Below are 27846 nucleotides of genomic sequence, written 5' to 3'. Positions count from 1 at the left end.
CCAACTTCCTGGCCCCCCTTCCTCTGGCTCAGTATGCATAGTCCCCACCACTGAAGGGGACAGGGAGTTCATCTGGAGCAGGCCAGCCTTGCCCAGGTGGCTCTGAGCCACAGCACATTTCACAGACATTACAGAGGCACATAGCCAGGCTTCTGCCAGGGCTGGAATGCCAGGCAGGCAACGAGGAGGAGGAGGGGAAGGAGGAGGAGGAGGAGGAATGCAGTCTGTTCTGTGTAGGAGCCAATATGTGACGTGGATGCCACGGGAGAGCACAGTGTCCTGATGCCCAACGTCACGGACTGAGCTACTCAGGAAGCTGAGACCTGAGAACAATCACTCAAAGCCAGCCTGGGCAGGAAAGTCCTTGAGACTCTTATCTCCAATTAGCTACCAAAATGACAAAGTGGAGCTGTGGTTCAAGTGGTAGAGTACTAGCCTTGAGGGGAAAAAAATCTCAGGGGCAGTTCTCAGACCCTGAATTCAAGCCCCAGGATTTACACACATATGTGTGTATACACACACATATGTATACACACACACACACAGTGAGAGAGAGTGAATGAGTAAGAGAGAGAGAACAACTTTAACTGTGGGTTTCAGACTTCAGGGGCAGGTTTTTATAGGGTTTTTGTTATTGTTTTGTTTTTACTTTATGCCAGTACTGCTCATGCTGTCTTAGAACCACAATCCTCAGATCTTAGCCTCCTGAATAGCTCAGACCACAAGCCACTAGCACCTGGCTTGTATTCTCATAATCCCATAAAGCAAAAGGAAAAGTATTACCCAGCCATGGAGAGAGTAGGAAGCGAGGCTAGAGAGGCCATCTCTCCTGAAATAAGTATAATTTATTTTCCATGTCTGTTTTGGCAGCAACAAATTATCACAAAGAAAAAAAATCTGTCACCATATTTCCAAGCGTCAAGGAACTGGAGAGCGCTGTACGTGTTGGAAAGAGATCATACTTCACAGCTGACTGGCCCTGCTCCTGGAAGGGTCTGCTAGCTGGAGAGGGCACAGACAGGAGAGGCGTCTGCGACTCCACTTCCCGCCATGCTGGCCGAGTGGGAATAAAGCCCCACGGTCATGGGTATGTCTATGGTCCTGCAGGGCTCGGAGCTCTCAAACCCAGCTCCAGGCCAGTATAGCTAAGTATACCCCAGATCCAGGGCTCAACAGAGACCATGGGATTCAAAAGTGGGGAAAGTAGGAGCTGATGGAAAGTATCAGGGTTTCTTGGAAAGAACAGCATGTACCGCCTGCAACCAAAGCTATTCCTGAAGACTTCCTACAACCCCAAGTGCAGAGTGGACGAGACGGGACAACAGCGCATACAGAAGCTGTGCGGCGGGGAGCACAGAAACAGTGGCAGTCAGCCAGTGGAGCAGTGAAGGCACATGGGCCATCAGAAATCCTCATCAAAGCCAGGCGTCACAGTGCATGTCTGTACCCCAGCTCTTGGGAGGCAAAGATAGAAAGATCATGAACAAGAGGGGGACAGGGGGGGACACAGAGAGAGTGTTGGATTTTATTTATTATTTTTAATTTGAGGCAGGGTCTTATTATATATCCCAGGCTGGTCTTGAACTCATGTCCCTCCTCCCTCAGCCTCTAGAATGCTAGGATTACAAGCCTATGCCATCATGCCCAGTAACACCAGGATTGTTGCTCTCTTTACAGCTCTAAATTTATCGGCATCAAGTAGCTCACTGACTTTAGAGCTTAAGAGGACAGGACAGAGGAGTAGGAGGTGCCCAGCATGCACAAGGCTCTGGGTTCCATCCTTAGCACCGGAAAAAAAAAAAAAGGCTTAAAGCAGCTATGGCAGAGATGTGACACACACCACCAAGTCCTTCGCACTCGCAGCTGACCTTGTCATCTGGACGGTGCTCAGAGCCCTCCTTAACACAGTACTCCAAATAGGTTCCACCAAATGATAGTAGCTGGCACACAAGACGGCCAGGGGCCATCTTGGTTTAAAGCTCCACCCCGCCTTCAGAAAGTGTAAGCCACCCAGGATGTCAAAAAGGGGATGATGGGTCAGGTTGCATTCTATCCAGACACTGCTGTAAAGCCTCAACCTGCATGCACAGAGATTCCTACATCTGCTCACCTCTGGCCTCTCCCAAGGCCCATGGAGTTAACAAGGGCCATTTAGCCCTGTTCCAAGGATCAATAACCCATCATCAATCACCAATCATGGGCACTGACAATGCTCAGAGTACCTAAGCAAGAACTCATCAACACCAAGCTGACTGCTGGGCGCCAGTGGCTCACGCTTGTAATCGTAGCTACTCAGGAGGCTGAGGTCTGAGGACCATGGTTAAATACCAGCCTGGGCAGGAAAGACCATGATAATCTTACCTCAAATAAACTACTCAGAAAAGGATGGAAGTGGAGCTGTGGCTCAAGTGGCAGAGCACTAGCCTTGAACAAAAGCAGCTCAGGGACAGTGCCTAGGCCCGAGGTTCAGGCTCCAGGACTGGCAAAAAACAAAACAACCAAAAAAAAAAAAAAAACCAAGCTGACTAATAACATTACCTATGCCAAAAGAGTTGAATTTAATCACACTTAATGCTGTACAGACATAAAAGATACTTCCATCACACATAGACAGGGATACTGAAGAGCCTCTGGGAACAGAATGAGTGGCCACACATGCAAGTCATTATTGGTTCTACTCTGTTAGAATGACTGATAGCAAAATGGACAGGAAGTTGTAAATGTGCCTATTTATACAGAATTTCAGCTCTACAGAATTCAACAGCTTTCCATCAGCAAAAACAGTGCTTGTATGGGCTGTGGGCCAAGCCTCCTTGCCTCCTTTTACAAAGCAGAATGCCAGCTATTCAGAAGGAGGCCTGTCTGTGCTGGATGGAGGAGGGGAACCATGGGTTTGGGAGCCAAAGGAGTCAGGAGAGGAAGCCTGGCACCCATGCTTTGTGGAGGTCAAGGGCAAATCCGGCAGCAGTTACAGGTTTTGCCACAGACAGGCGAGGGAGGTGCTAATGGGGCCTGAGGACAGAGTCCAGCCTGCAGGGAGGCGGCCATGGGGTCATAGTGAGTACAAGCATTCCCCACTCCCACAGCTATCTGGGACCAGAAGGGCCTGGGAGGAAGAAGGATGGGATGTTGCATTGTGGAACCCCTTTTCAAAGAAAAAGGTTTAGGGGACATTTTTTGGAGAGAAACAGAGGGGTAAAGGGAATAGTGATTCTGAAGAAATAGCAACAGAGACAGTAGGAGAAGATGAACAAGGGTGAAGCTGTGCTTCCAAGAGATGCTGCAGGGTTAGGCACCCAGAATCAAGGATCTTGGGGTAACAAGAGTGATCAGCTGATGCCAGGCACCGGTGGCTCATGCCTGTAATCCTAGCTACTCAGGAGGTTGAGATCTGAGGATCACGGTTCAAAGCCAGCCCAGGCAGGAAAGTCCATGAGACTCTTATCTCCAATAAACTACCAGAAAACCAGAAGTGGTGTTGTGGCTCAAATGGTAGAGCGCTTGCCTTGAGCTGAAGAGCTGAGGGACATCACCCAGGTTCAGAGTTCAAGCCCCACAACGACCACCACCACCACCAACAACAACAAAGAGAGATCAGCTGGTGAGAACCTAGCGGGACATGGGCTGGAGCCAAGTTCAAATCCTTCTCTACTACTCATTGTATGACCTCAGACAACTGCTTAATTAAATCTCTCTGCTGTACACTGTCCTTTCCAGCTGAGAATGTCACAGGCACTTCTGTATGTAAATCCCTCAGCATGTCTCTGGCCCAAGGGGCACACTGGAAATGGGAGCTAGAACTATTGCAAATATCACTGGAGCTGAGCACTCAAGGATCTCTACTACTGTCCACAGGGAATGTACACAGTGCCTGGAAAAGTGGGCTCAGGGTAGAGGAAGGGGCATCAGGCAGGCATGGAGTGCTTCAGGACAACCAGCTGGTGAGAAGAACAGCAGAGGATCCCACAGTGTGAGGAAACGACCTAATGGAGGGGAGGAAAGCCTAGGGGCTAAAGGCCTCCCTGAGAACAAGGAGTCCCAGATCCCCAGACCTCTTCCCCGTGTTTTAAGGGACCATCAGCCTCATGACAAGCAGAGGGATGGGAATTCTGCCTAAGGCTGAGGATAGAGTAGGGGGACCCCAGATCACGGGTTCAAAACAGGTCCAGGGCACAGGAAACATCTGGAGTACAGGTGGTAGAGGGCAGTACTGCAATCAGATTCTTGGTCTGACCCCCTGGACCTGCTGTTTACCAGAGGTACTGAAGCTCTCTAGGCCTCCTCATAGGAGGGTTATATAAGTCAGCCTGGATAATGTCATTACACTATGGCTGACACCGAGCAGATATTCAGTAAATGCTAGCTAGCTTCACCCAATGAATCCCTGCAATGCCAGTGCGCTCAGAAGAGGAAGCTGAAAGCAGATCTTTTTGGGGGCGGTCCTGGGGCTTGACCTCAGGGCCTGCATGTTGTCCCTGAGCACCTAGGTAGGCTAGGGCTCTAACTATTTGAGCCACAGCTCCATTTCTGGCTTCTTGCTGGCTAATTGGAAATAAGAGTTTCATGGGCTTTCTGGCCTGGGCTGACTGAACTACAATCCTCAGTAGCAACAATTACAGGCATAAACCACTGGTGCCTGCAGAGAGCATATCTTTATAAAGGATGGGAGGGAACACTGTCTTGTCGGATCAAAGGCCTGCAGGGTTAGAAGATCTCACATGGTTATCTGATCTGGTATGCTAGCCAAAGGAAGAACATCAGGACAAAGTACCCAGGGCTGCAAGACGCCAAGGCAGGATGGAGCCCCTGAGTCTGTGTGGGGAAGCTGACAGCACACAGGTCCCCCAGGGTCTGCTTATGGAGCTCCCTCTCATCCTTCCATACCACAGGACTAAAGAAACAGCTGGGCATTGTAGCCCCTAGTCTGACCTCAGAGGCAGGGTATAAACGGCCTCTAGCTCCCAGTGCCAGGCCCAGGAAGGAGGCCACTGCTCCACCTCCTTTCCAGGCTCAATTCCAGGTCTGCAGATCCCTGGTGGCCCTGGTGACTTCAGAGGGTCTGGAGGACAGAAGGAGCCATCCCAGAGGGGGCAGTAATGAGAGCCACTGTCCCCTCCTACATCTGCTCAGAAGAAAAGGGGACACAGCCAGGCTAAGACCAGACTCTGTGGGTACAAATCATTTCTCCATAGCTGGAATGTATTCTAGCCACAGCAAGGCTGAAGAGGGATGTGTGCACGTGCACGTGTGTGTGCATGTGCATGTATGTGTGTGTGTGTGTGTGTGTGTCTTCTGTGCTTAAGCAGGAAGGGAACTTCCTTCTCCCATGGTACTCTGTGTGCCCCAAAGTCCCCCTTCCTTTAGAACAGGTGGCCATGTAAACAGGAAGTAGTTAAAGAAATGGAAGGGACCTGTGCCAGAGGTCCCCTGTCATCCTGAGTCAGGCTGTGCATATGTCTGGACATCTCTAGGTAAGGCCCTGGGTCTCCCCAACAACTGTAATGAGGAGCCGAAAACAAACTGCAGCTTTATGTGCTTCAAGTCACAGTGTCTGTGTGGCTCCAGGCCCTGCCATGACCTCACCCAGTGCCCACAGCCTTGCCCTAGGCACTTGCGGGAAGGAAGCGTGGCAGGGCCCTCCACACAGGCATCCCAGGTGTCTTCATGCCAGACTGGGTAAAAGACAACCTGAATGATGCTTTTGCTGGGTCCTGTGAATTAACTAAAAGTCCCCCAGCTTTGTATCTGTGCCCTCTGATCTGAGCTCAGTCACCTTGGGCTCAGGGAAAGAGAAGATTCATTGATAACATCCTGCAAGGCAGGCAAAACGAGTCTCTTCATATCATTATAGGCCAGGCAGCTCCATCCTGGTCCCATCCCAGTGGTAAAGCGAACTTCCCCAAGAATAAAGGCTGAGCTAGTAGTGGTCAACGGGGCCATTCCTGTGAGATGGGGCTGTTTTAGCCATGGGTACCTTTCTCACCCCCTGCCCTAATTCTCCCTATTTAACCTGAGACCGTGTCTGCATGTGGAGATGGCTAAAGATGTACTGGTCTTCCCATGGCTGCCATGTAATACATCTCCTTTCTCTGCTCTTTACCGTGTCTTTATTAGGCATATGGGAGTGAAAGGCACAGGACATGTTCCCACACTTTCACGAGGGCCTCAGCAGCAAATAGACAAACCTCCAGAGGCAGGAAAGTTCTCTTGAGGAGTTTAGCTCTCTGGCCCTGTAAATAGCACATTAGCTTGCCAAAGGCAAGTCACTGATGAACTTGCCAGCCCAGGGCGCTCCTCCCACGAAGAGAGCAATGTGGCCGCGTGGCTTAAGCCCATGCCAGGCTCTCTGGCACTGCACTGGTGAGTGTAGGCTGCTCAGTGACCCCTCCCATTTCTCTCTCTGAAGCCCCTGCTGTGCTCTGTTGGGCAATGTGGCTCTGGACAGGAATCCAGGGCCTTCACCAGTAAATGTAGGCAGCACCTGGCCTATTTTATAGGACTGGGGAATGCTTTGTGATAGAGAAATGCACTTGCTGCCTCTAAGGGGCCTCCGATTCCACCTAGACATCAAGCCACTAAAATCTCTTCATAACTGTAACACTGTATGCAATAGCCAGTACTACAGTTCAGATCTGGAGTGTTCCTTAAAGGCCCATGTGTTAAAGACTTGGTCCCAGCCTGGTGAAATTGGGATTGAGGGAACCTTTAGAAGGTAGGGGCTCATGGAAGGAAGTGACATCACTAGGTACATGCTCTTGAAAGGATATTGGAACCCTGGCTCTTTCCTTTCTTTTCTGTCTGTCTGCTTCGCAGCTGACAAGATGTGACTAGCTTTGTTCCACCACACACTGTCCTTGATAATGTGCTGCCTTGACACAGGCCCCCAAACAACACCCAAGTGACCAGGGAAATAGTAACAGAAATCTAACACAGCCAAACATTGCACTAGTACAAAGTAGCACAAAGTACCTCAGTCCTCCAGTGATCCTATGTAGTGAGTACAGTTATTTCCTTAACCTCCACAGATAAAGAAAACAAGGAAGTCAGTTACACAGTAGCAACTGGTGGGACTCTGAACTGTACATGTTTGCTGCGGGAGTCTATACTCCTAATCACGCTGCAGTGCTTCCTTTCTGGGAGAGTCCTGTCATGATGAAGTGGTCAAAGAAGTAGAAGAACACATGGATAAGTGCTGAGTGATACAAGGTGAGAGCTGGGGAGCGGGTAAGGCCCTGGGTTAAGCTATAGCTTTTGAGGTAGGGGAGGAAGGTGGGTATCTGGGATTCTGCATTGGATCTGTGATGATGCACAGGGCCAGCAGGCAGCCTGGAGTGAAGGGATTCAGAGGAGAAGCGAGAGAGAGACAGAGACAGAGACAGGGCTACACAGGGCCAGCTGGGTGGGTGGGTGGGAAGGTGGTGGACAAACTGGGAGAAGACGACTCGAGTGCTTGGTTAAAGAGCTTGAATTTTTTTTTAGTGCCAATCAGACTGGCAGTGGTTCCATCGTAATTAGAAAAAGTAATACCGCTAAAATTTCAAAACTTTAAAAGGGCCGATTTTAAACTCTAAGCGCACTTTATAATCGGTGCACAAACATGTCTGTCTGTGTCTATTTGTCTATATGTAAGTGGTTATGGTTTCAAGGTTACCAAGTATTCTCTGTACTAAAAGATCTTTGTCCACGAAAGCTGTGATTTCATCTAAATTGCTTTAAAACTTTGTGACCTGACTAAGCCAAAGAAAAAACAGGCAGTTTTAAAAGGCTTTTGGAAAAGGAGTTAGAAAAGACGATTTCCTTTGCAAGTAAATGAAATCGGTAATTAGGTTGACTGTGATTTACATCATTCCTATGTCCATGTATGCTAAGAGTTAAATATTGTACCTCTGACCATGGCTAGTAAACTAAAGCTAAGGGTTTAATCCCTGTGATATTGTCATCTCTAATCTGCCAGCAGAGTGCTCAAAGTGGAGTTGTTTTGGAGTTGAAAGTGGCCAAGTGCTAGCCCTGAGCTGGAGAGCTGAGAGACAGCACTCAAACTATGAGTTCACGTCCAGCGACTGACCAAGGAAAATGCCAAAGGTGCATTTATCCCAACATAAAAAAGGCACGCTGGGACCCCCGACAATGTTAAAACATCCAGAGAAAATTACAAGCAATTGCTTGGATGGCAAAAATAGTGTAAGATCCTTAGTTACTTGAGCTTGGCCCTCCAAAAAATTGACCAAAGCCAGGAGGTCATGGAAAGATAGTTTGTAAACATGCCTAACACCCATGTTGGTCTAACTGGGCAAAACTTGCCAGTCATCTGTGATAGTAGATGAAGGACTAAGCTAACTCCATTCTAAAAGCAAGCCATCTTCTGACATCAGGTTAAACTAAAGGGACAAAACAGTTATTGGAAAAAACAGTTTTTGGAAAAGTGCTCAGAAAACCCACAATCGAAACTGCAATTATATCCCTAGCAACCCCAGTTAGATAAGGGTTGAGAAACAGGACCCCAGTTACTGGAAAATGGACAGGTTGGTCAAGTTCCTGGAAAAAGAAGCTATAGGGTCATAAACAGTTAAAAAAATATATTGTTGCCCACATTCCTATGGTTAGTCTTATGTATCCCAACCAATGATCTGCTTGCTATGTAGGATTTAACCAATCTTGTAACTACTAAGTTGGAAAGCTCCTGCCCTTACTGGAATTGATTATGCCCCTAACCAATAGGCTTACCCAAATTTGCCCGCAAAATGCTGACCAATTATGTAGAAGCCCGCAAACCTTCAACCCCTCCTATTTGCTGGAAACCCTATAAGAATCTTACTAAACGTGTGGTCGGGGCTCACAACTCTGACCCGCTGTGTAGGTGACAATTGTGAGTCCAGGCTTGAGCTTGCAAATAAGTGACTCTTCTGCTGTTTGCATTGGTCGTGGTCTCTGGGGGTTGCTCGGGGGTCTGGAGTTCGAGTCTAACAGTGGACAGTAAAAGCTAAGGTTGTAAAATGTAATTAAAATCCTAAACCCCCTGTATCTGCTCAAAGTCCTAGTTGGCAATAACTTTTGAGCTGGTTGAATTAATCTGTTGAAAAGCTTGTGGAGCTGAGATTATGTTCCTATTGAGATCTGTCTAAAGGCCTACACAGGTAGGCATTGTTGGGGCCACTAAAAATCAGGTTCCTCTGCCAGCCAGAAAATGCTTTTACAAACCAGGGTGTTAAACAGGCTATGCTGCTGTAGCCCAAGAAAAGGCCAGCATGTTTGTTAAAGGTTAAATGTTATATGTAAGCCACTTTAAACAGGCTGCCCAGAGGCAGTGGGCGATACTTAAGAGTACCAGTCAGTCCCAGTTTAAAAAACAGCTACTGGGTTTTATTTAAAAACTCTGACAAGTAATTGTTAGTCAATTGTTAACAAGTTATAGGTAACCTCTATCTCACTGATCTCCTTGTTGCTTTTATTGGAAATAAAAGGGCTTTTGTAACAAAGACTCTTTTGCCACAGTTCAAAGCCATCCCGGGCACAAAGAATCCCTCTAAACCTCCATCTCCCAGCTAATCAACGGAGCCAGGCTGGAGGCGTGGCTCCAGACTCACCTCTAAGTATCCACCTCTAAGTGGCATTGTGACTCTAGTGGTAGAGCACTAGCCTCAAGCAGAAGAGCCAAGGGACAGTGCCCAGGCCTTGAGTCCAAACCGTAAATGCCAACAAGCTATCCCAGCAACGGACGCTGAGACACCGCCAGGACAAAGTCAGTCCTGACAATGGAAAACCATGGAGAAGTGTAAGAGGAGATGGCATCCTAAATGGAGTCACTTTATGCTTGCCCTTTCAAAATTCATCACAGCTGGAAGATCAAGAGAAATAGTTGCTTTCCCACCTAATGTCCAAACCTGTCTACCCTCTAACTGGACAAAAAGTAAGCAGTCTTGTCTCTGTTGCCTGCTATTTGTATTTATAGTAGCTTCTGACTGGTACTCCCAACCAGTCTGTTATGCTCTCCCTACCCAGTTACCCAAAAGACCCTAGACATCCCCTTTCTGCCTTCTTGCCCCGAGTCCAGTTATTTCACCTTCCCTATAATAGGCTACAACTTATATTCCAAATGAAACGTTTCTGGCCCATGGTCAATTGTGTTCTCCTATGTCATTCATGTTAACTGACCTTGTCACCTTGTCAGCTTTTTGCTTGATCTTTTGTCGGGTTTTTGCCTGATCTTTCCCAAAGTCTCTTTCAACAGGATAACATCTCCTGCCCAGGATACCCCTTGGAAACAAGTCAAGGCCATCCTGTTCCTACAGGCAACCAGAGACATCACTTACACTACCCTGCCTTGCCCAGTGCAGACCCGGACTCTAAAAACCCCGGCTCAGGGATTCCTTGATGCTCCCACTCCATTGGCTCTGGTTCCTTTAAATATTTCTGCTTCTCCCTCCTCAGGTTACTGTGATCCTAAAGCAGAAAAGTCTTACTCCCCCTCCTCCAGGATGCCAGGAGTCAGGTACCATGCTATGTCTCCAATCCGAGACAGAAAAGGCAATTTCAGGCTTTGATAGCCCCTTCTGGAAATCAATCTCTCCATGGCATATTCCTCTCCTGGGGTACTAACAAGTTTTGCCTTTTATTAATTGTGTCTTGCATTTTAGATAATTATTGCCATGGAAAAAGGAGAACCTTTGCCAACCAGTCAAACAGATGCTTCTTGGATAGTACCTGGCCGAGCAACAAAGCAGGGACCTCTGACTACCTTGCCCCTTGACAGTAGGAAGCAGCTCCAGAAGAAATGACCTCCACCCATTACCCCCACGCCCCCTATTCTTATTAAGCAACAGAGCAGGGAATGTTAGTATTATGCTCACCTTTGGTCCTCAGCTCCACCTAGACCTGGGCCCCCCGCCCCCCATTCCTGAAGTTCCTTCCATACAGCTCCTCCCAGACCCACCTGAACTCCCATCTACCTCACTTCCTGTCCCCCAGACCCTCCTGCTACCTGGAGGGTGAAGCCATGTGCTCCCTCTTGGGGGGAATATGGCTCTTCTAATAAACCTTATAATAATCTTTCTCCTGTGCCTGCCTGCATCTGCGTGGTCCCCAGGCATGGATGTGTCCGATCCTCTTTCAATTGCAAGGGCAGGTTAGAGCACCTGTCTAGAAGTGAGAGGCCGTGAGTTCAATTCTCAGTACTTCCAAAAAGAAGGGAAGAGGGGAGGAGGGAGGGGACAGAGGGAGGGAGGGAGGGGAGGAGAGGAGAGGGAGGGGCTTGCAAGTGGCTCTGGGAGTTAGGGAGAAGTGTGAGCAGCTGAGCAATTGAACACTTGAAGGCCTTGGCACTGAGGATTCCCCAGCGATGAGGGTAAGAAGGAGGCAGGACCAATCTTGAGGGACTGCAACCCTGAAGGCTGCCGAGAGACAATGCTTCAAAGGAAAAAACTGGGAAGAGAATATTTCAAGGAGGGCATGGCCAGCAGTGTCCACTGACTGCAGCTCAAAGGCCAAAGGAGATGAGAGCTGAATCCAAATGTACATTCACTGCCCAGTATGGTGGGGATGGGTGGTTAGGAGAGGCGGACATCATCAGGACAAACCTCATGCCCTAGTGGAAGACATTCAACGCTGGGAATTTAGAAAGAACACAAGTATCACTCATTCCTATGGAACTTAAATGTGATCCTTAAGAATCTCAAATTCTTAGCAAATGTCCACAACACCCCAAAACTTCAGGGTAGCATAAAAAGGACTAAGGATTCTCTTTCCAAGCTGAACATTGGTGGCTCACATCTGAAATCCCAGCTACTTAGGAGGCTGAGATCTGATGACTGTGGTTCAAAACCAGCCTAAGCAGAAAAGTGCTTAAGACTCTTATCTCCACATAACCAGTACGGTTCAAATGGTAGAGCTCCAGCCTTGAGCAAAAAAGCTAAGCAAGAGCACAAGACCCTGAGTTCAAGCCCCAGTAGCACTGTGAACACACACACACACACATAACAGAAAGATAAGGAAAGGAAAGGAAAAGAAAAAGAAAAAGAAAAAGAAAAGGATTCCCTGTCCTGTGGCAGGCCATGGTCGCAGGCAGAAATCCCAGGCTTTGCACCCTCTGTGCCAGCATATCATCTGGATGTCTCAGCACAAAGCACATCAGAGACACAAACAAGATACAACCTTAAGACTGGGCCAACAGCTCCTCTGTCCTCAGCTTACAGTCCCAAGAGGCAGCTGGCAGTGTTTCCCAGAAGGGTTGAGACAAGCCCTTCACCCTATGCTTTCATGTAGCCGAACCACATGTTGCATTTGGTATCTGAACCGCAGAATACGACAACTCTGAGAAAAAAAACAAACAAACCAAAACTAGTTGGTGTGGCTTTAAGCCACATTTCTCCAACTCTCACCATTACTTCCTGACATGCTAGCCCTGATAGGAAAGCACTAGACCCTGAGTTCAAGCCCCAGTACCACTGTGAACACACACACACACACACACACACACACACACTCTCTCTCTCTCTCTCTCTCTCTCTCTCTCTCTCTCTCTCTCTCTCTCTCTCTCTAAGGAAAGGAAAAGAAAAAGAAAAGGATTCCCTGTCCTGTGGCAGGCCATGGTCACAGGCAGAAATCAAAGGCTTTGCTCCACTGTCGATAGCAATAGAGCCTACTCTCAAAGGTTCCTTCACCTCCAGCATCTCCATGCTGAAGTCTTGTGTGTCCTGTAAACTCATCCCTGCATCCAACATGAAGAAAAGAAAGGGTATGCCACCTCCCAGCACCACCAACCACAGGGGGATTAAGCCATGGAGGGAACCATTAAACCCAGTGTTCCTAAATGAAGTCACCCTTCTGGTGTCCGAGATCTGGAGACTGCTGGGTGAAATGAACCATTGAATCTTCTTCCAAGCCCCCGAGAATGCTGATGCAGAAAGAGAAACAGAAGGCAGGGGCCAAGAGAAACAGAGAGACCTCAGGTCAACACCTGAGGTTTCGCTTTACCCTGCCCAACCCGCCTGGGGCGCTGCCAGTGGAGAGTGTGAACTCCCCACCCTCTGGATTATGGTGACAGCATGAGAGGTTACTATTTTCGGACTGCAAAACTGTCTTGTTGTTGTAGCGGTGGCTGAAACATTGCCTAATTCCATCCCAAGCTGAGACTGGCCGGCGTTCTCAATGGGCAGAGGTCTGATATCACGTGTACGGCCATGCTGAAGCGTGGCTGCCAGGAGCCCAGCCGAGCCAGGAGATGGCAAGGAGGCAGCTGCCTGGAGAAGAGCAGACCCTGGAGCCAGGGGAGAGAGGCTTCTCGGCGCAACGCTTTAGGCCATCATCTGTGGGAAGTATGGTCCATGTGCCAGCCTGCTCAGCCACAGCCTCCCCACAGCTACAACGCAGCAGTCTCTCAGGGGTTGTAATAACTCCTTGAGCTCCCTGGCAGCCAGAGCTTTAAACAAATTAGATTAGGCCCACAAAGGTTCATTTAAGGAAAGTGAGCTCAGCACAATCAACAACAGCCAGTGCCTGCTATACACTAAGAGGAATACTCCGTGTTTTCCTCCGTCATGAAGTCACAGGTCCCTCAGCCAGGGCCTTGGCCCACGAATCTTTAGACCTTATCTACTGTGCTTAACACACTCTTCGTAACTCTGAGAAATCTGCTTAGGAAATCTGAGACAAAATGTTTTCTAAAATTTTGATAAAGACTGACTAGGTAAGAAAGAATAGGAGGGCTAAGTGCTAAGGTGGTAGGGATGAGGGTGGGTCACTGACTGTTCTGGTCTGAATTAATATTCAATTAATATTCATAAGGAACAGGTAAGGAGCAGCAGCATACACCCACAGTCATGGCTGGTTCAGAAGCTGAGTCAAGTGTTGGGAGGTTCATGTCCTGAACAACATAGCTAAAGTCAGAGGAAGGAAGGAAGGAAGGAAGGAAGGAAGGAAGGAAGGAAGGAAGGAAGGAAGGGAGGGAGGGAGGGAGGGAGGGAGGGAGGGAGGGAGGGAGGGAGGGAGGGAGGGAGGGAGGGAGGGAGGGAGGGAGGGAAGGAGGGAGGGAGGGAGGGAGGGAGGGAGGAAGGGAAAGGAACTGTTCAGTTCTGGGCCTCAGCCGAAGCAGGCAGTGCATAGTTGACTGTGTGGGATTGGCACTATTAGGAAAGGCATGTGATGCAGAAACTCCTATTTAGCACTTACTTCTGAAGAGTACAAAACACTAACAAATCAGCATATTTCCAAGGAAACAAGTCCAATGTAATAAGAAGTGCTTAAGATCGATTCTTCTTGCATTATTACAACACCTGCCTATTGCAAGGCCAAATTTGTGATGTCAAATAGCATACCTGTCCTGGGAGCATAGTTTCTTTAGCATAGGCTCAGTTGGGTGGTGTGTGGCGTTGGGAGTAGGGTCTGAGGGAATGAGCAGAAATCTTTAAGGAGGAAGGAAAACTTGCAGGGGGTCAGTAATTCCAGACTTGGAGCATTTAGAGCTACAGCTCTAAGACCAACTAGTCACCAAGAGGCAGGGAAAAGACAAGAGGGCTAAACAACTGCACCAGCGTGTTTTAAATCAAATCCAAACTGAAAATGCCAGCTCAGCATCTGAGACAGAGAAGAAAAGTGGTATTGAGGCTATTTCTACTATCAGAGGTCTCTCAGAGTTTTAGAGTAGAAACCCCCTCCCCATCTCTCTCTCTGTTGTTGTTGTTGTTGGCCGTGGGGCTTGAATTCTGGGCCTGGGCGCTGTCCCTCAGCTCTTCAGCTCAAGGCTAGCACTCCATCACTTGAGCCACATTGCCACTTCCGGTTTTTTGATGGTTTATTGGAGATAAGAGTCCCACAGACTTGCCTACCCAGGCTGGCTTTGAACCGTTATTCTCAGATCTCAGTCTCCTTAGTAGTTAGGATTACAGGTATGAACCACTGGCACCCGGCTCTCTCATTTGTTACAATTTTATTTCTGTATGTATATTCCAGTACTGGGACTTGAACTCAAGGTTTAGGAACTGAGTTTTCACTCAAGGCTAGCTGCTCTATCACTGAGCCTCAGCTTTACTTCTAGCTCTTTGGTGGTTAGAGTTAAGAATCTCACAAACTTTCCTGCCCCAAATCCTGGCTTCAAATCTTGATCTCAGCCTCAGTTATGAGCCATTAGTTATTAGCTATTATATAATACATATTAAAAAGCTAATACTGAGTAGATACTTATCTTTGGCATTCTTATGGTCGCCCTAGATTTTCCTGTTTTTAAACTTCATCATATCCCACAGAAGGCAAACTTCATGACCTTAAGAATCAGACTTGAAGTTCAAAGGAACTCGACTCATTTAGAATCCTCAGCACAAGGTCATCTATTTGTGTCCCAAATAGAGAGAAGGGTTGATGAGGCATCCTAGACCATTTCTTTCCTTTTTAGAATCACTGGTGAACTGTGGTGTTAGAAGATTCTTGAAACAAGACCTGAGCAGCCAGAAAACGCCATTCCCAGAGCTAAGTTCAGAGCATGGAGCCACATGGGTACTTAAAATGTCCCTTAACGTAGGTCCTTATCATTTAAGGTCTCAAGATTCTTCAGGGTGAAATAGCAGCTAAAGGTGATTCTTACTCCCATTCCTGAACCCCAAGGAGTTTCTGAGATGTGGAAAATCCCAAGGGCAACAAACACTTAGAAATTAATTCAGGCTTGCCAAGCCTGGCATTCAGCATAACACTTGTCAGATGAGGAATGTTCAATGAGTTCTTGTTGAATGAGACGACTGGAGTAACCTGCCTAAAACAAGATGACCCTGGGTGAAGATGCTTTGACATACCTGTAGCTGCACTGCCTAAGATCTGGCTTCTCTCTGCACAAGCTGCAAGAGGCTAGCTGACGCCAGGGCTGCTCAGCTCAGCTGGCTCACCTGACTAATTTAAGGATAGATTGTCTCACTGACGATCAAACCCCACATTCTGGCACTTTTTTGCATTTCAAGTGAAATGAGCACTGGGTGCAAACAGGTGAAATGAAATGCCTTTGAGAATTTTCTAAAAGCATCCTGTTTCCATATCATGGATGTTTCTACAAAGTGGAAGAGGCCAGGGAATAAAATATATTCAGGACGGCACACAGGAAGTGAAACACTGTGGAAGTTTTACAGATGCTATCCTACAGGGAGAGAGGGGCCAGAGCCAGGTTAGAATTCTGGTGCTGGTCCCTCCAAAGCCATTTTCTTTCCATGTATGCCAACAAAGGCTCTTATAGTGTTCCTGTGGAGGAGACAAGAAGATGTGTGCCTCTGCTGGTTAACAGCATGGCTTCTGGCCATGCTACCTGTGTTAACATTCCAATTGCAAGGAACACATACTGCCCCCAACCAACCACCCAGTAAACTGTAACTGCAGAAGTGTCTTTGATAATTATGGGCTTATAATTTCTACTAATCACAGTTTAATTAAAAAATCCTGGAGTAGATTCTTTTTTTGGTCATGGGGCTTGAACTCTGGGCTTAGGTGTTATCCCTGCTTTCTTCAGCTCAAGGCTAGCACTCTACCACTTGAGTCACAGCCACCATTTCCTAGTGGTTATTTAGAGTCTCTCAGACTTTCTTGCCCGAGCTGGCTTTGAACAGTGATCCTCAGATCTCAGCCTCCTGAGTAGCTAGGATTACAGGCATGAGCCACCAGCTCCCAGCTTCCTATAGTAGAATCTAATCTCAGAGCAACCATACTCTGAGTGTTCCAAAGTAGATCAGTACTCTCATAGACTTCCCTAATGTGTGCATAATTACAATTTATTTAATCCCAAATGGAGGAAATTGTTAATCAGGTCCCTAACATCTGCCTGAGGGCTTCTTTTGGGTGAAGAGCTGTCCTTTTTCTAACATAGAGATAGATCTATCATATATATAATATATATAAAATCATTATATTTGCCAATAAAACTATTAACAAACTGAACAGAAATGAATATATGTGCAAAAGCCTTGATTTTTCTAGGTACTTCTACCTGAAATACAGTGGGGCACTCCCTCAGGAGAATCCTTTCTGGAAATCAAGGAAGCCCCATCTTGTTTCATTCAGAAGGTGCATTTGCAAACCTTCATCATGGAAACCATATACAAGACTGAACATGCAAAGCAGGGCACCAGTGGCTCATAACTGTAATCCTAGCTATTCAGGAGGCTGATATCTGAGAATTGTGGCTGGACGCCAGTCTAGGCAGGAAAATCTGTGAGACTCTTGATCTCTAATTTACCATCAAAAAGCCTAGTGGAGAGCTGGGAAGGTGGCTCAGTGGTAGAGTACTTGAAGCCCTGGGTTCGATTCCTCAGCACCATATAAACAGAAAAAGCTGGAAGTGGGTGCTATGGCTGAAGTGGTAGAGCGCTCACCTTGAGCTGAAGAGCTGAGGGACAGCGCCCAGGCCCAGAGTTCAAGCCCCATGACTGACCAAAAAAAAAAAAAAAAAAAGCCAAGTGGAGCAGTGGCTCAAGTGGTAGAACACTAGCCTTGAGCACAAAAGGTCAGGGACAGTACCCAGATCCTGAGTTCAAGCCCTAGTACTAGCATATACATACATGCACACGTATACACACAAAAGATGGACTAATATGCAAAGACAGAAAACAGAGCAGGGATCCAGAGCCCCAGGAATGGTTACCAGACTACTGATTTTGAAATTACAATTCTATGATGAAAATATGCTTTTTTGGTCTATCTGTTTATTATTCATATTATACCTACTCTGGAACTTCAGGACCAGTCAAGCATTGTCCTGTCTGCTTTGAGCTCAGGGTAAAGCCAGCTAGTCGGGCAGTATTGTTTATAGCTAATTACAGACCTTATAATGAGTGATGTGAAAGCAGCATACAAGGCGTTGTTCTGAGCCTAAGAAGTAGTTTGTGGTCAAACACCACAAATGGACAATGAGAAGGGAAAATCAGTGGGAGTGACATTATAAGTCACCTCACTATCCATGCCAGAGTGTGGCCCTATGTTACAGGCAGCAGGTTCCACAGGAGGGTCTTACACTGGTGCAAGTGTCAGATGTACCTTGCATATCTGGCCAAGGGAAGAAAACTGCTGCAGAAGCCATGAGACCTCAAGATGTCTTTCCACAAGACTCCATGAGGGCCAACACAGCATACACTTCTCATGATGAAAGATTGGTAGGTGAGCTGAGATTTGAGGCTGTCTTTCTAGATCTTTAGATCTTGGTTGATAAGGGCCAGGAGCATAAGAGCAGAGTGGGAGCAGTGCACACTTGAACTGGTTAAGTTAGAGGTAAGAAGTGCAGATAGAGGGCTGGGAATGTGGCTTAGTGGTAGAGTGTTTGCCTAGCATGCATAAAGCCTTGGGTTCAATTCCTCAGCACCACACCAACAGAAAAAAAAGGCAGAAGTGGTGCTGTGACTCAAGTGGTAGAGTGCTAGCCTTGAGCAAAAGAAGCTCATCAACAGTGCCCAGGCCTTGAATTTGAGCCCCAGGAATGGCCAAAAAAAAAAAAAAAAAAAAAGTGAGACTCTTATCTTCAATTAACTACTCAAAAACCAGAAATGGTGCTGTGGCTCAAGTGGCAGGGTGCTAGCCTTAAGCAAAAGAAGCTCAGGGATAGCACCCAGGCCCTGGATTCAATACCCACAACAAACAAACAAAGAGTACATGCAGCTGGAGGAGAGCACTGGGGAAGCCTTCTCCCGGGCATGCTGAGCTCCACACTATCCTCCACTGAACTGGATTAACCCTTTCTTTGCTTTTCAAATATATCATGCTGAACAACTTACTGCCTAGCCTTAGTCCTCATCTGGTCTCCTACTTTTAGCCTCCGATCTATAAAAACTTTATGATCTACAACTTTTTGACAAGAATTTCCTTCCCTGCCCCTTTGCATATGGCTCCTCTTACTGTCTCGCCTTCCTGTCTTTCTTGGTAGAAAGCTTCTTTCAGGGCTCTTCTGGAAAACTCTACTTAAGCTTCATGAATTGAGAAGTACATTTCAACGTATCTGGAAAGTGATGCTAGGGTATTTCATTTGGGGAGAGCTAAGAAACCCAGAACTGGGCCTTACTATTAGGAGTACCTTATTGTTTTTGTTGACACTGGAGCTGGCTAGGCTAGTGCTCTACTGTTCATCCATACTTCCAGATCTTTTCAGAGATATAGTTTGGCTTCCTGCAGGGTGCATGCCTGGATCACAATCTTTTTCTTTTTTCCTCTCTCCCCTGCTGTTTCAGGAATGGGACAGTACACTAGCATGGAGTTTCATGGGCCTCTTCTGGCTAGGCCTGGCTGACCTGGAACACTGATGCTCTTAAGCTTGGTCTCTCATATAGTCAGGATATCAGACATGTCCACCACCCCAGCCATGGATTAGGAAGTGGCCCTTGAAAACTATTCTGTCTCGTCTATTCTCAAATTGTGAGCCTCTGTATCACACACTGTGATCCCAAGAATGCATAAGCCACTGGTGTACAGCTTAACTGTAGAAGTTTAACAGAATTTTGTCAGCATGGACCCAGAACCTCTTCTTGGAAGAAGGCGTCAGCCTACTAGCAGAAAGTGCACTGGGGTCACACCTTGCTTTTCCATGCTTTAAAGAGAAACTTACTTAGATAATGTACCTGGGGGGGAGGGTCCTTACAGATGAGACTAAAATTCCATATCCTATTTGATCTAAATTTTCTCCTTCTATGAAACCCAGAAGTCAGGATAACAGTTGGAAAATTATTTCAATGTGCTTCAGAGCATTAATGCTACACGCAGAGCCGGATCCTAATTTGTACCACAAGAGAGTGACTTGGATCCAAGGAGATGCATGATTTGGGTACAGAAACCAACCAAGAACAACAAAGTGTGAGCAAGACTCTTCCAATACATTAAAACAACTGAACAGATGATGACTATTTCCCATAGCCGGAGGAATTCTGAAGAGTCAACACTTCAGAAAGACTCAAAAGAACAGAATCTCCCAAACTGGCCCAATGAAGCCCACCTTGCACACCCAGCAATAGACAATGGACAGATGGACCATTCTCTAAATTGTAATATTTCTAGAAAGCAGTGGGGGAGGGAGCACCCAGAGTACACAAGCATTCCTAGGCTGGGATGTCACAAAAGTAATGAGATCTGTTCAACTGCTTCCAGACCTGGGTCTGATTTGCTGCACTGCTCATTTTCATCATAGAAAACCTGCTCTAAACCTGTGGCCTCCTGCATTTGTCCCGTTCTGTCTCTCAGTAGGGAGCAAGATGCAAAGCTTCTCCTAGAGGGCACAAGAGACATGAAGGAGCTTCTCCGGGTGTCTTCACTGATCCTAGCCCTGGCTCTGCCCCAGCTGCTACTTCATATGCACCCCGCAGCCCCCACTCAGAAGACAGGCCACAACCACACGATTCCCTTCTACCACAGGCTGCAGGGGGGAAGAAGGGAGAGGCGCCACCAGAGAATGCTGAGCTTGGCAGCCTGTGCACCTTCGTCAGCATGTGTGGGAGCAGAGGGGGGTTGGGAAATAGCTTCTCTATCATGAAAACCCCAAATGGAACAGCAAGTCAATGCTCCAAACCAGGGTGCCCAGACCTGCAGCAGGAGAACCGCTAACCATGAGTACTTAGGGACTGGTAGAACTCCTCACCATACATTCAACAACCACCACCAGAAGGAGCCAGGAGTTTAAGAGGCCAGGAAGTGTGAGGTGGGAGGACATTAAGGACTCTGAAGGAATATATGTCATCGATTCCTGTCTGGAGTCAGGCTTAGTTTTAAGTCCTTCTTCAATGAGCAAGCACAACGATGACCTCATCAAAGACCTTTTTTTGTTCCTCTCCAGAAGACTTGGATAGCTGTACATTTCCACTAGATATAACTTTTAAAGTAAAGGGTTAGAAGATTGTAGCTGAAGGGACAATGAAAGCAGAGTAAAAATGTTCCAGTCAATGTCTCATTAAATCATAGAGTTCAAGTGCCCCTCTGGATATAGTATTACAGGAGGGGAAGAGAGGGAGAGAAGCAAGATAGAAAAGTCTATGCAAATACACACATGCTAACTTAGGAAAAAGTTTAAAAGGAGAGCCAGAAACCACTTGAAATATGAGTGATAAGATTATGGATAACTTTTAATCTTTCTATTCTTCAGAACTTTCTAGACTTAAGAATAACTTTACAGTTCATTGGAAAGGTCTTTCTGTGGACCAAGCAGGTTTTATTTTTTTTGGGGGGGGGGAGGGAATACATGTGAACCAGTGAGGGAGAAAAGGGCCCTGTGACCGGTTTTCCAGATGGTCCCCATCAATCCTGCTCACCAAGGAGAAAGACAGCACACACATAGACCACACATCCATCAGCCGTCCTGTACTCCACAGCTTTTCTTTCAAGAATGAGGATAGCTTTTCCAGTGGGGTAAGGAAGGATGGTGACATTCTGTCTCAGCAGTCCCAGGAAAGTGAGGGAACTGAAGCAATCGTTCACCTGGAAGCCTCCAATTTTTCAGCCCATTGACCCAAGTTTCCTGATACCACAGGTTGTATAGGTGAAGAGAAAGAAAAAGCCAACACCCAAGGACTTTTGGATACAGTTTGGCAGAATGCCGAAATACAAGATTAACTTGAACTGTGGGTTCTTTGGTTGAATCGAAAAGTATGTCTTCACTCTGAATATTCCTGTTTCCACAATGATAAGTATTTCCTTTGAAGGCTACTCACACCTCTACCAATCACCCAGCAACTACCATGTTCTGTGAGCTGCTCACAAATGATGCAGGTGGTCTTGGACCACTTTTAGATATGGGAAATATACACTCCCAAAGAAGAAACCAAAGTCTCAGGCTGATAGATTGTGGGGATGGAATTTACACAGGCAAATCTATTCCCAGGCAACAATGACTGCACAGCCTTGTGGGGAAAAATATTTCTAGGGGTTATTTCTGGCTCTCCTGAAAGGAAAGAGATGTTTGCTAATAGCTCTTTAAAAGAAAAGTATGGCTGGTCTCCAGTGGCTCAGGCAGGCCTGTAATCCTAGCTACTTAGAAAGCTAAGATTATGGGGATAGGTTCAAGGCCAGAATGGACAGAAAAATGTTGAGACACACTCTTAATGAAAAGCTGGATGTAGTGGTGGGCACCTGATACCCTAGTTACCAGACACTTAACATGGGTGGATTGTACCTGGGCATGTGTCCAGTCAGGAAGCAAGACCCTATCTCAAAAATAACGAGCAAAAAAATCAGGGCTTGAGGCATAGCTCAGTGTTAAGAGCCATCTACCTAGCAAACACAAGGACCAGAGTTCAAGCCCCAAAACTGTCAAAAAAAAGAGAAAGAAAAGTACTAGTTGGATTTTGTGGTACATGCCTATAATTACAGTACTTGGGAAGTTCAGGCAGTAAGATGGTGAGTTGGACTCTGTCTTAACAGAGTCCAACAGCCTGGTACAGGTGCTCATACCTGTAACCCTAGCTACTTAGGAGGCTGAGATCAGAGGATCATGGTTTAAAGTCATTCAAATCGAGGGAAGGAAGTCCATGACACTCTTCAATTCACCACCAAAAAGCCAGAGTGAAGCTGTGGCTCAAGTGGCAGAGTGTTAACCTGGAGCATAAAAAGCTCAGGAACAGTGCTGAGGCCCTAAATCCTGAACTTAAGCTCTAGAGCCAACACACATACACACACACAACAAAACAAAAGGAACACGAACTGCTAAAAGAGCAATAGCTGGACTTAGGGAGTTCTTAGGGTGGTCAACAAGGGAACTAGAAACTCCATCCACCATGCTGCAGTTGCTTAAGCAAAGCCTGGAGAATTACAGGCCAAGGATGGCACCGCCTGCAGACCATCACTGCAGCTCCCAGGGGGGTGTGGCACTGACTCATACAGGTGCCTCCCCCCCCCCCCGAGAATCCTCTCATGCCAGGCGCTTCCCTCAGTCTCTCATTTCTCACACCACCTCTACTCCCAAGTTTCCCGCAGCAGAAGTGGTGTTAGGGGGTGAGGCCCAGGCCTGCCCGCTGCACAGCCCACGTGACCCCAGACAGACCCATCCAGCTACAACCAAGTTCTCATCGCTCTGATGCAAAAGAGAGGGGCTCCGTGGCAATGGGTGGTGCAAGGAATCCTCATGTTTCCACCTGCCTTGCTCTGTGGCATTCACACATCTCCCCCTTTCCCAGGCAATGGTATATTGAACATACTGTAATGGAACTTTGTTACTCCCATGGGTGTAACTCAAATATGCCTCATGCCAGGTCTGCTCCAGAGGGCCTCCCCTGCTCACCTACCCCGGTGCAGCCCTAGCACTGGTGTCTTCCATGGAAGGAGAGGTACTGCTCTCGACGTGACATGTTGTCGCATGCACCCCTCTGCTTTAGTTTTATGTTGTCCAGGCAGGTCTTATGTGAACTCTGGGAGTTCTCCCCTGTGCCTCCAAGTCCTCTCCATTAGCATCCACATACAAGTGCCCGCCCAGGTACTGCAGATGGCCTGGCTTGTCCCGGGTCTTCTCCAGGGCAGTTGTGTCCATCCCAAAGAATGTGAACAGCCCCTTGACCTGGGACTGGCTCAGAGCAAAAGCGCTGGCCGAGGCGCCTACCTGAGCAGAGGACGCCCTTGTTCCTGGCGCAGGAGAAGCTGTCACACTCGCAGAAGGGCCCGTAGATCCTCCCGAACTCGCTCTCAAAGCAGGAGCACTGGTTGCAGCTGCATTCCCCGCGCCCGCTACACAGCGGCTTGCCCTCAGCCTCCCGGCACAGGTTCTGGTACCCGCTCTGGTTCTCTCCTTCCCGGCACTCACACCTGGTGCCCAGGTGGCTGGGGTTGCACTCACACAGGCCGCAGACGTAAGTGCCGTTCCCGCTGCACCTGATGCTGTCGGGCTCCAGCCCCGCACTGCAGCCGCATGTGCAGCTGTAGGCGACCGCCACCTGCAGGCTGTCCCGGAACCCCACGGGCCGCAGGGCGAACTTGTGCTCTGTGTGTCTGCTAGGGCAGCTCCGGGCCTCCACTGACACCTCAAAAGATGCCTGGACAGAAGGAAAGAGGGGCCATCATGGACATGGTAGACCAGGGCCTCTGAGACCACCCACAAGTCGTTTCTGGGCATCCCACCCCTCTACTACACAGAAAAGAACCCCTGGAGTGGCACAAGGGGGAACAGAGTATATTCACACATTCACACAGAGACACTAGACAGGATTGCTCTTTGCCTTGTGTGTGTGGTGGTGGCGGGGGGGGGGGGCACTAGGATTTGAATTCAGAGCTGCGTGCTATGCTGACACTATGCTATACTGAGGCATGTTTTGAGTTACACCTATGGGCTACATAGCAAGCCCAAGGATACCTACCTACCTACCTATCTACATGTACACATTTAAAATTTGTTTAAAGACCATTCATCCAAAAAAAAACATTTACTGGACCCTGACTGTGTCAGGCATGGTACTAGATGCAGGAGAATGGTGCAGTACCAGGCATGAGACATGAGGGTTGAGTATCTTCCTCCATGGAGGGACTTGTTTCCATGCTGAAAAAAGGATGGATGACACCCCCTCTACCCCCCGCCCGCCCCCATCCAAGTCCCAGTGCTCCCTCTGCAAGTGGCTCTAAGCTGCATCCTGCCCAATCAGCCATGGCCCCAGGACTGAAAGGAGAGTCACTGTCTGAAGAAACATGTCACAGCGGTGCAGACTTTTCATCAAACAACTGAGGAAGTGCTGCAAACTTGAGCGCTTCGCATAGGTTGCCTTGGGTCCTGGAGAAAGTCATGCCTGGCACTAAGCCACAGTCTTAGAGGTCTTGACAACAGTCACTGGGACTCGTCATTGACACCTCACACAGGTGCTCTGCATGGGTGAGCTGAAGCCAAAGACCGGAAGCCCAAGCCCAGGAGACACTAGACACTCTAACCAAGACACTCTAGACAGCCATGCCCACCTGCCATCTCCATGCGGAGTGGGGAGGGTGAGGTAAAGGGAAGAGATTCAGAAAAACAAATTCAGGGCTAAATTCCAAAGCCCTGAAGTCCAGGGAGCCCCTCAAAGAAATGAAATGAGGTGGGGACCCCCTTGGCATGGATACCTGTTGATGACAACATTTTTGGTTAGCAGCTGCCAAGTGCCTACTTTGCACTGGCACTGTGCTGGCCCTGCCACACGCAAGTGTGTCAATGCTCCAGAAGGAGGCATCTTTATTTCACCAGGGAGATGGCGGGGTGGGATGGGGGTGAAAGGATGGTGAGCTTGGCCACGCTTACATGCAGCTCACCTAGAAGTGGGCCTGTGCCTTTAGTATGTCATATTCCAGAATGGGGACATGGATGAATGCTCATGTCCTTATCTGGGCACAGAGGGCCTGGGGGGGGGGTCACCTGTGTACTGCAGGTACTACTTGGTGGTGACTTTTGAAAGTGGTGGCCACAGGCATCCCCAAAGCTTGGGCTAGGAATGATGTGAGCCTGTAGATGGGAAGGGGGTGGAGCCTGACCAAATCATCTGTGGAGCCATCAAAAAATGCAGAGCGAGCCAGGTGCCTGCAGCTCAGGCCTGTAATCCTAAACTACTCAGGAGGCTGAGATCTGAGAATCATGGTTCAAGACAATCTGTAAGAAAATCTCTCCAAATAACCACCAAAAAGCTGGAAGAGAAGCTACTACTGAAATGGTAGAGTACCAGTCTTGAATGAAAAAGCCAAGGGACAGTGCCTAGACCTTGAGTTCAAGCTCTAGAACCAGCAATAACAAAAATAACAACAAAAAAGGCTGGGGGAGGGGGCAATATAGGTGTGGTGTGGTACATGCCTTGGGGAATCTATTCAGGAGGCTGAAGCAAGAGTATCACAGTTTCGAGGCCAGTTTGGGTTGTCTCAGAAAAGAAAAGGAAAAGAGAAGAGAAGGAAAGGAAAGGAAAAGAAACAAAAAAAAAGGAAAAAAAACCACAACAACAATCCAATAATTTTTAAGAAAACGCAGAGGGGAACAGAGCCTCTCCTCAAAGGCTGACGTCATCTCCCACCACCCCCATCTAGGTCCAGTGCAGAACAGTGATTTGCTTCAGGCTTCTACTTCCTACAGCTACGACTTGATGGACTTGCTCAATAAAGAGCTTCTTCCCCACACAGGCATCGGCAGGTCAGAGATGCAATAATCTACAGAGGAATGAGCTGGATCAAGAGCCAGAGGCATTTAAATCTTGAGAGACTGTGGGGAGTGCCCACGCATGAGTGCCATCCCCAGACAAACCACAAACTGGACTGCATCAAGGGAGAAAATAAGGAGAGCTGCATCTCTTGAGGTTTGCCAACCTGTTGTATTTGCTGGACAAAGTAGAAATGCTCAGAGCTTCTGAAGCTGGTACTGGCATCACCCGGGAAGTGGAAACTTCCCAATGTCAGCCTGGCTTCCAAGTTGGTCCCAGGGGCCTCCTCACCCAAGGCTGTGGTCCAATTAAAGAGCTATCTGTCTGGCCTCACACAGCCTGACCTCCTACAGCTGTCTGATAACCAGAGCAAGGCTGTTTTCAGCCACTGGGTCTCAGCTCCTGCTAGACACAGGAACAGCAAAGCAAGCACCTTTCACAGCTGCATTCCCGTCTGGATTAGGGAATAATCCAGAGAGGCCGAGAGGCTACTGGATTTGAATACAGCTTCGTTATTTCTGTGCTGAGGACTCCAGCACAACAGGGATACTCAGGGCCCCCTGGTTCCTGGACACCCCCCCAGTCCCAAACTCCGAGCTTCCACAGGAAGGTCACAGGTGCAGTTGCTATCCTACCCGGACTCACCACTGAACCTCTCTGGGATGCTCTGGCCCTCCCCAGGGGGGTTGTTGTTCTGACCCACCCTTTCAAAAGGGCTGCCCAGCCTCCACCAAAGCTACCAACCTCAGGCCTACATAGATGCCAAGTTTGCTCAGATCTCAATGAAACAAAGCTGTGGGGTAGGCACCGAGTACACAGAAGAACAGGAAGGATACGGGGAGGTGCCGTGGGAAGGGCTCACTGGGCCCTTTGTACTGGGCATTAGTAGAGGCTACCCGGCTAGTCCCTGGCATACTGATTTGTCAAAGCCAGTTAATAGGAATACTGACTCCCAGAGGCTGGGAACATTCAGCCAGCCATGTTAGTGTTGGAGCAGAGGAGGAAATGTGAGTAATCTCCAAAACGCTGAAGAAGAGGACCTAACTGGAATTGGAGTTCCTGGATTTTATCCATGGAAGATTTCTCTTTGAGGATATCCTTGCCATTTACCCTCCACCTCTCCTACTTCTTGCTGGATAGATCTTAATCTAGAGAACACAGGGCGGGCACCAAACCACTGCTTATGGTGGATGTGACTGTCAGATGCTGCCTGTTTCCTCTATCGCCTCAGCAGGTAGCTATGATGATAAGGAAGTGAGATCCACGCAACCCAGCTGTCCTCCTCCATGAACTATGTCCTGGCCCCTGTACCCAGGCCAGATCTGGAGGCATCCTCTAACAGCTGAACCCTTCCTTCCCTTGGCCCTTCCCTAGGGATCTGTACTCTGGTTGACCCTTACCATTCTCTGACTTATTCTCAGCCCTCCTAATTCATGGCATCCAGGATGGAACCCATCCACCAGACTGGTTACATCCCTTATCTTGACATATGAGTTTTACCAGAGTGGCCCAAGCTAGCCTCTCTCTGTCCCCAACAGTCCTTCTTAGCTGCTCGGCCATCATCCTCAGCTGCTTTTCATTTACCTGCAGAGGGCAACATGCTTCACACCTAGCAGACGCGCCCTACAGCTCTGCCCATCAATGGGCACTCTCCCTTCCTCACCCTTTCTTCTATGCCTCAGCTCAAAGCAGCATTCCTCCAGGATGCCAGGCTCTTCCTTGGGGCTCCTGCAGCTTGACACCCAGTCATCCTGTGCGAGGTAGATTCATTTGCATGTGTACTTTG

At 48.0% G+C, this 27846-nt stretch overlaps 1 protein-coding gene across 2 annotated transcripts in view; it reads right to left on the bottom strand.

The window, feature by feature from the left end:
• Positions 1-27846, bottom strand: part of Itgb5 (integrin subunit beta 5) — a 120808-nt gene that overhangs the window by 13489 nt on the left and 79473 nt on the right. For both annotated transcript variants that reach the window (XM_070030016.1, XM_070030015.1), the window contains exon 10: positions 23522-23951. In XM_070030016.1, coding sequence (XP_069886117.1) covers positions 23522-23951 — 430 coding nt within the window. The remainder of the gene's footprint in view (positions 1-23521; positions 23952-27846) is intronic.

The sequence above is a fragment of the Dipodomys merriami genome, unplaced genomic scaffold (assembly GCF_024711535.1).
Source record: "Dipodomys merriami isolate MVZ:Mamm:240054 unplaced genomic scaffold, mDipMer1.0.p SCAF_2, whole genome shotgun sequence".
Classification (NCBI taxonomy): domain Eukaryota; kingdom Metazoa; phylum Chordata; class Mammalia; order Rodentia; family Heteromyidae; genus Dipodomys; species Dipodomys merriami.
This window is presented reverse-complemented; position numbering and strand designations above follow the sequence as displayed.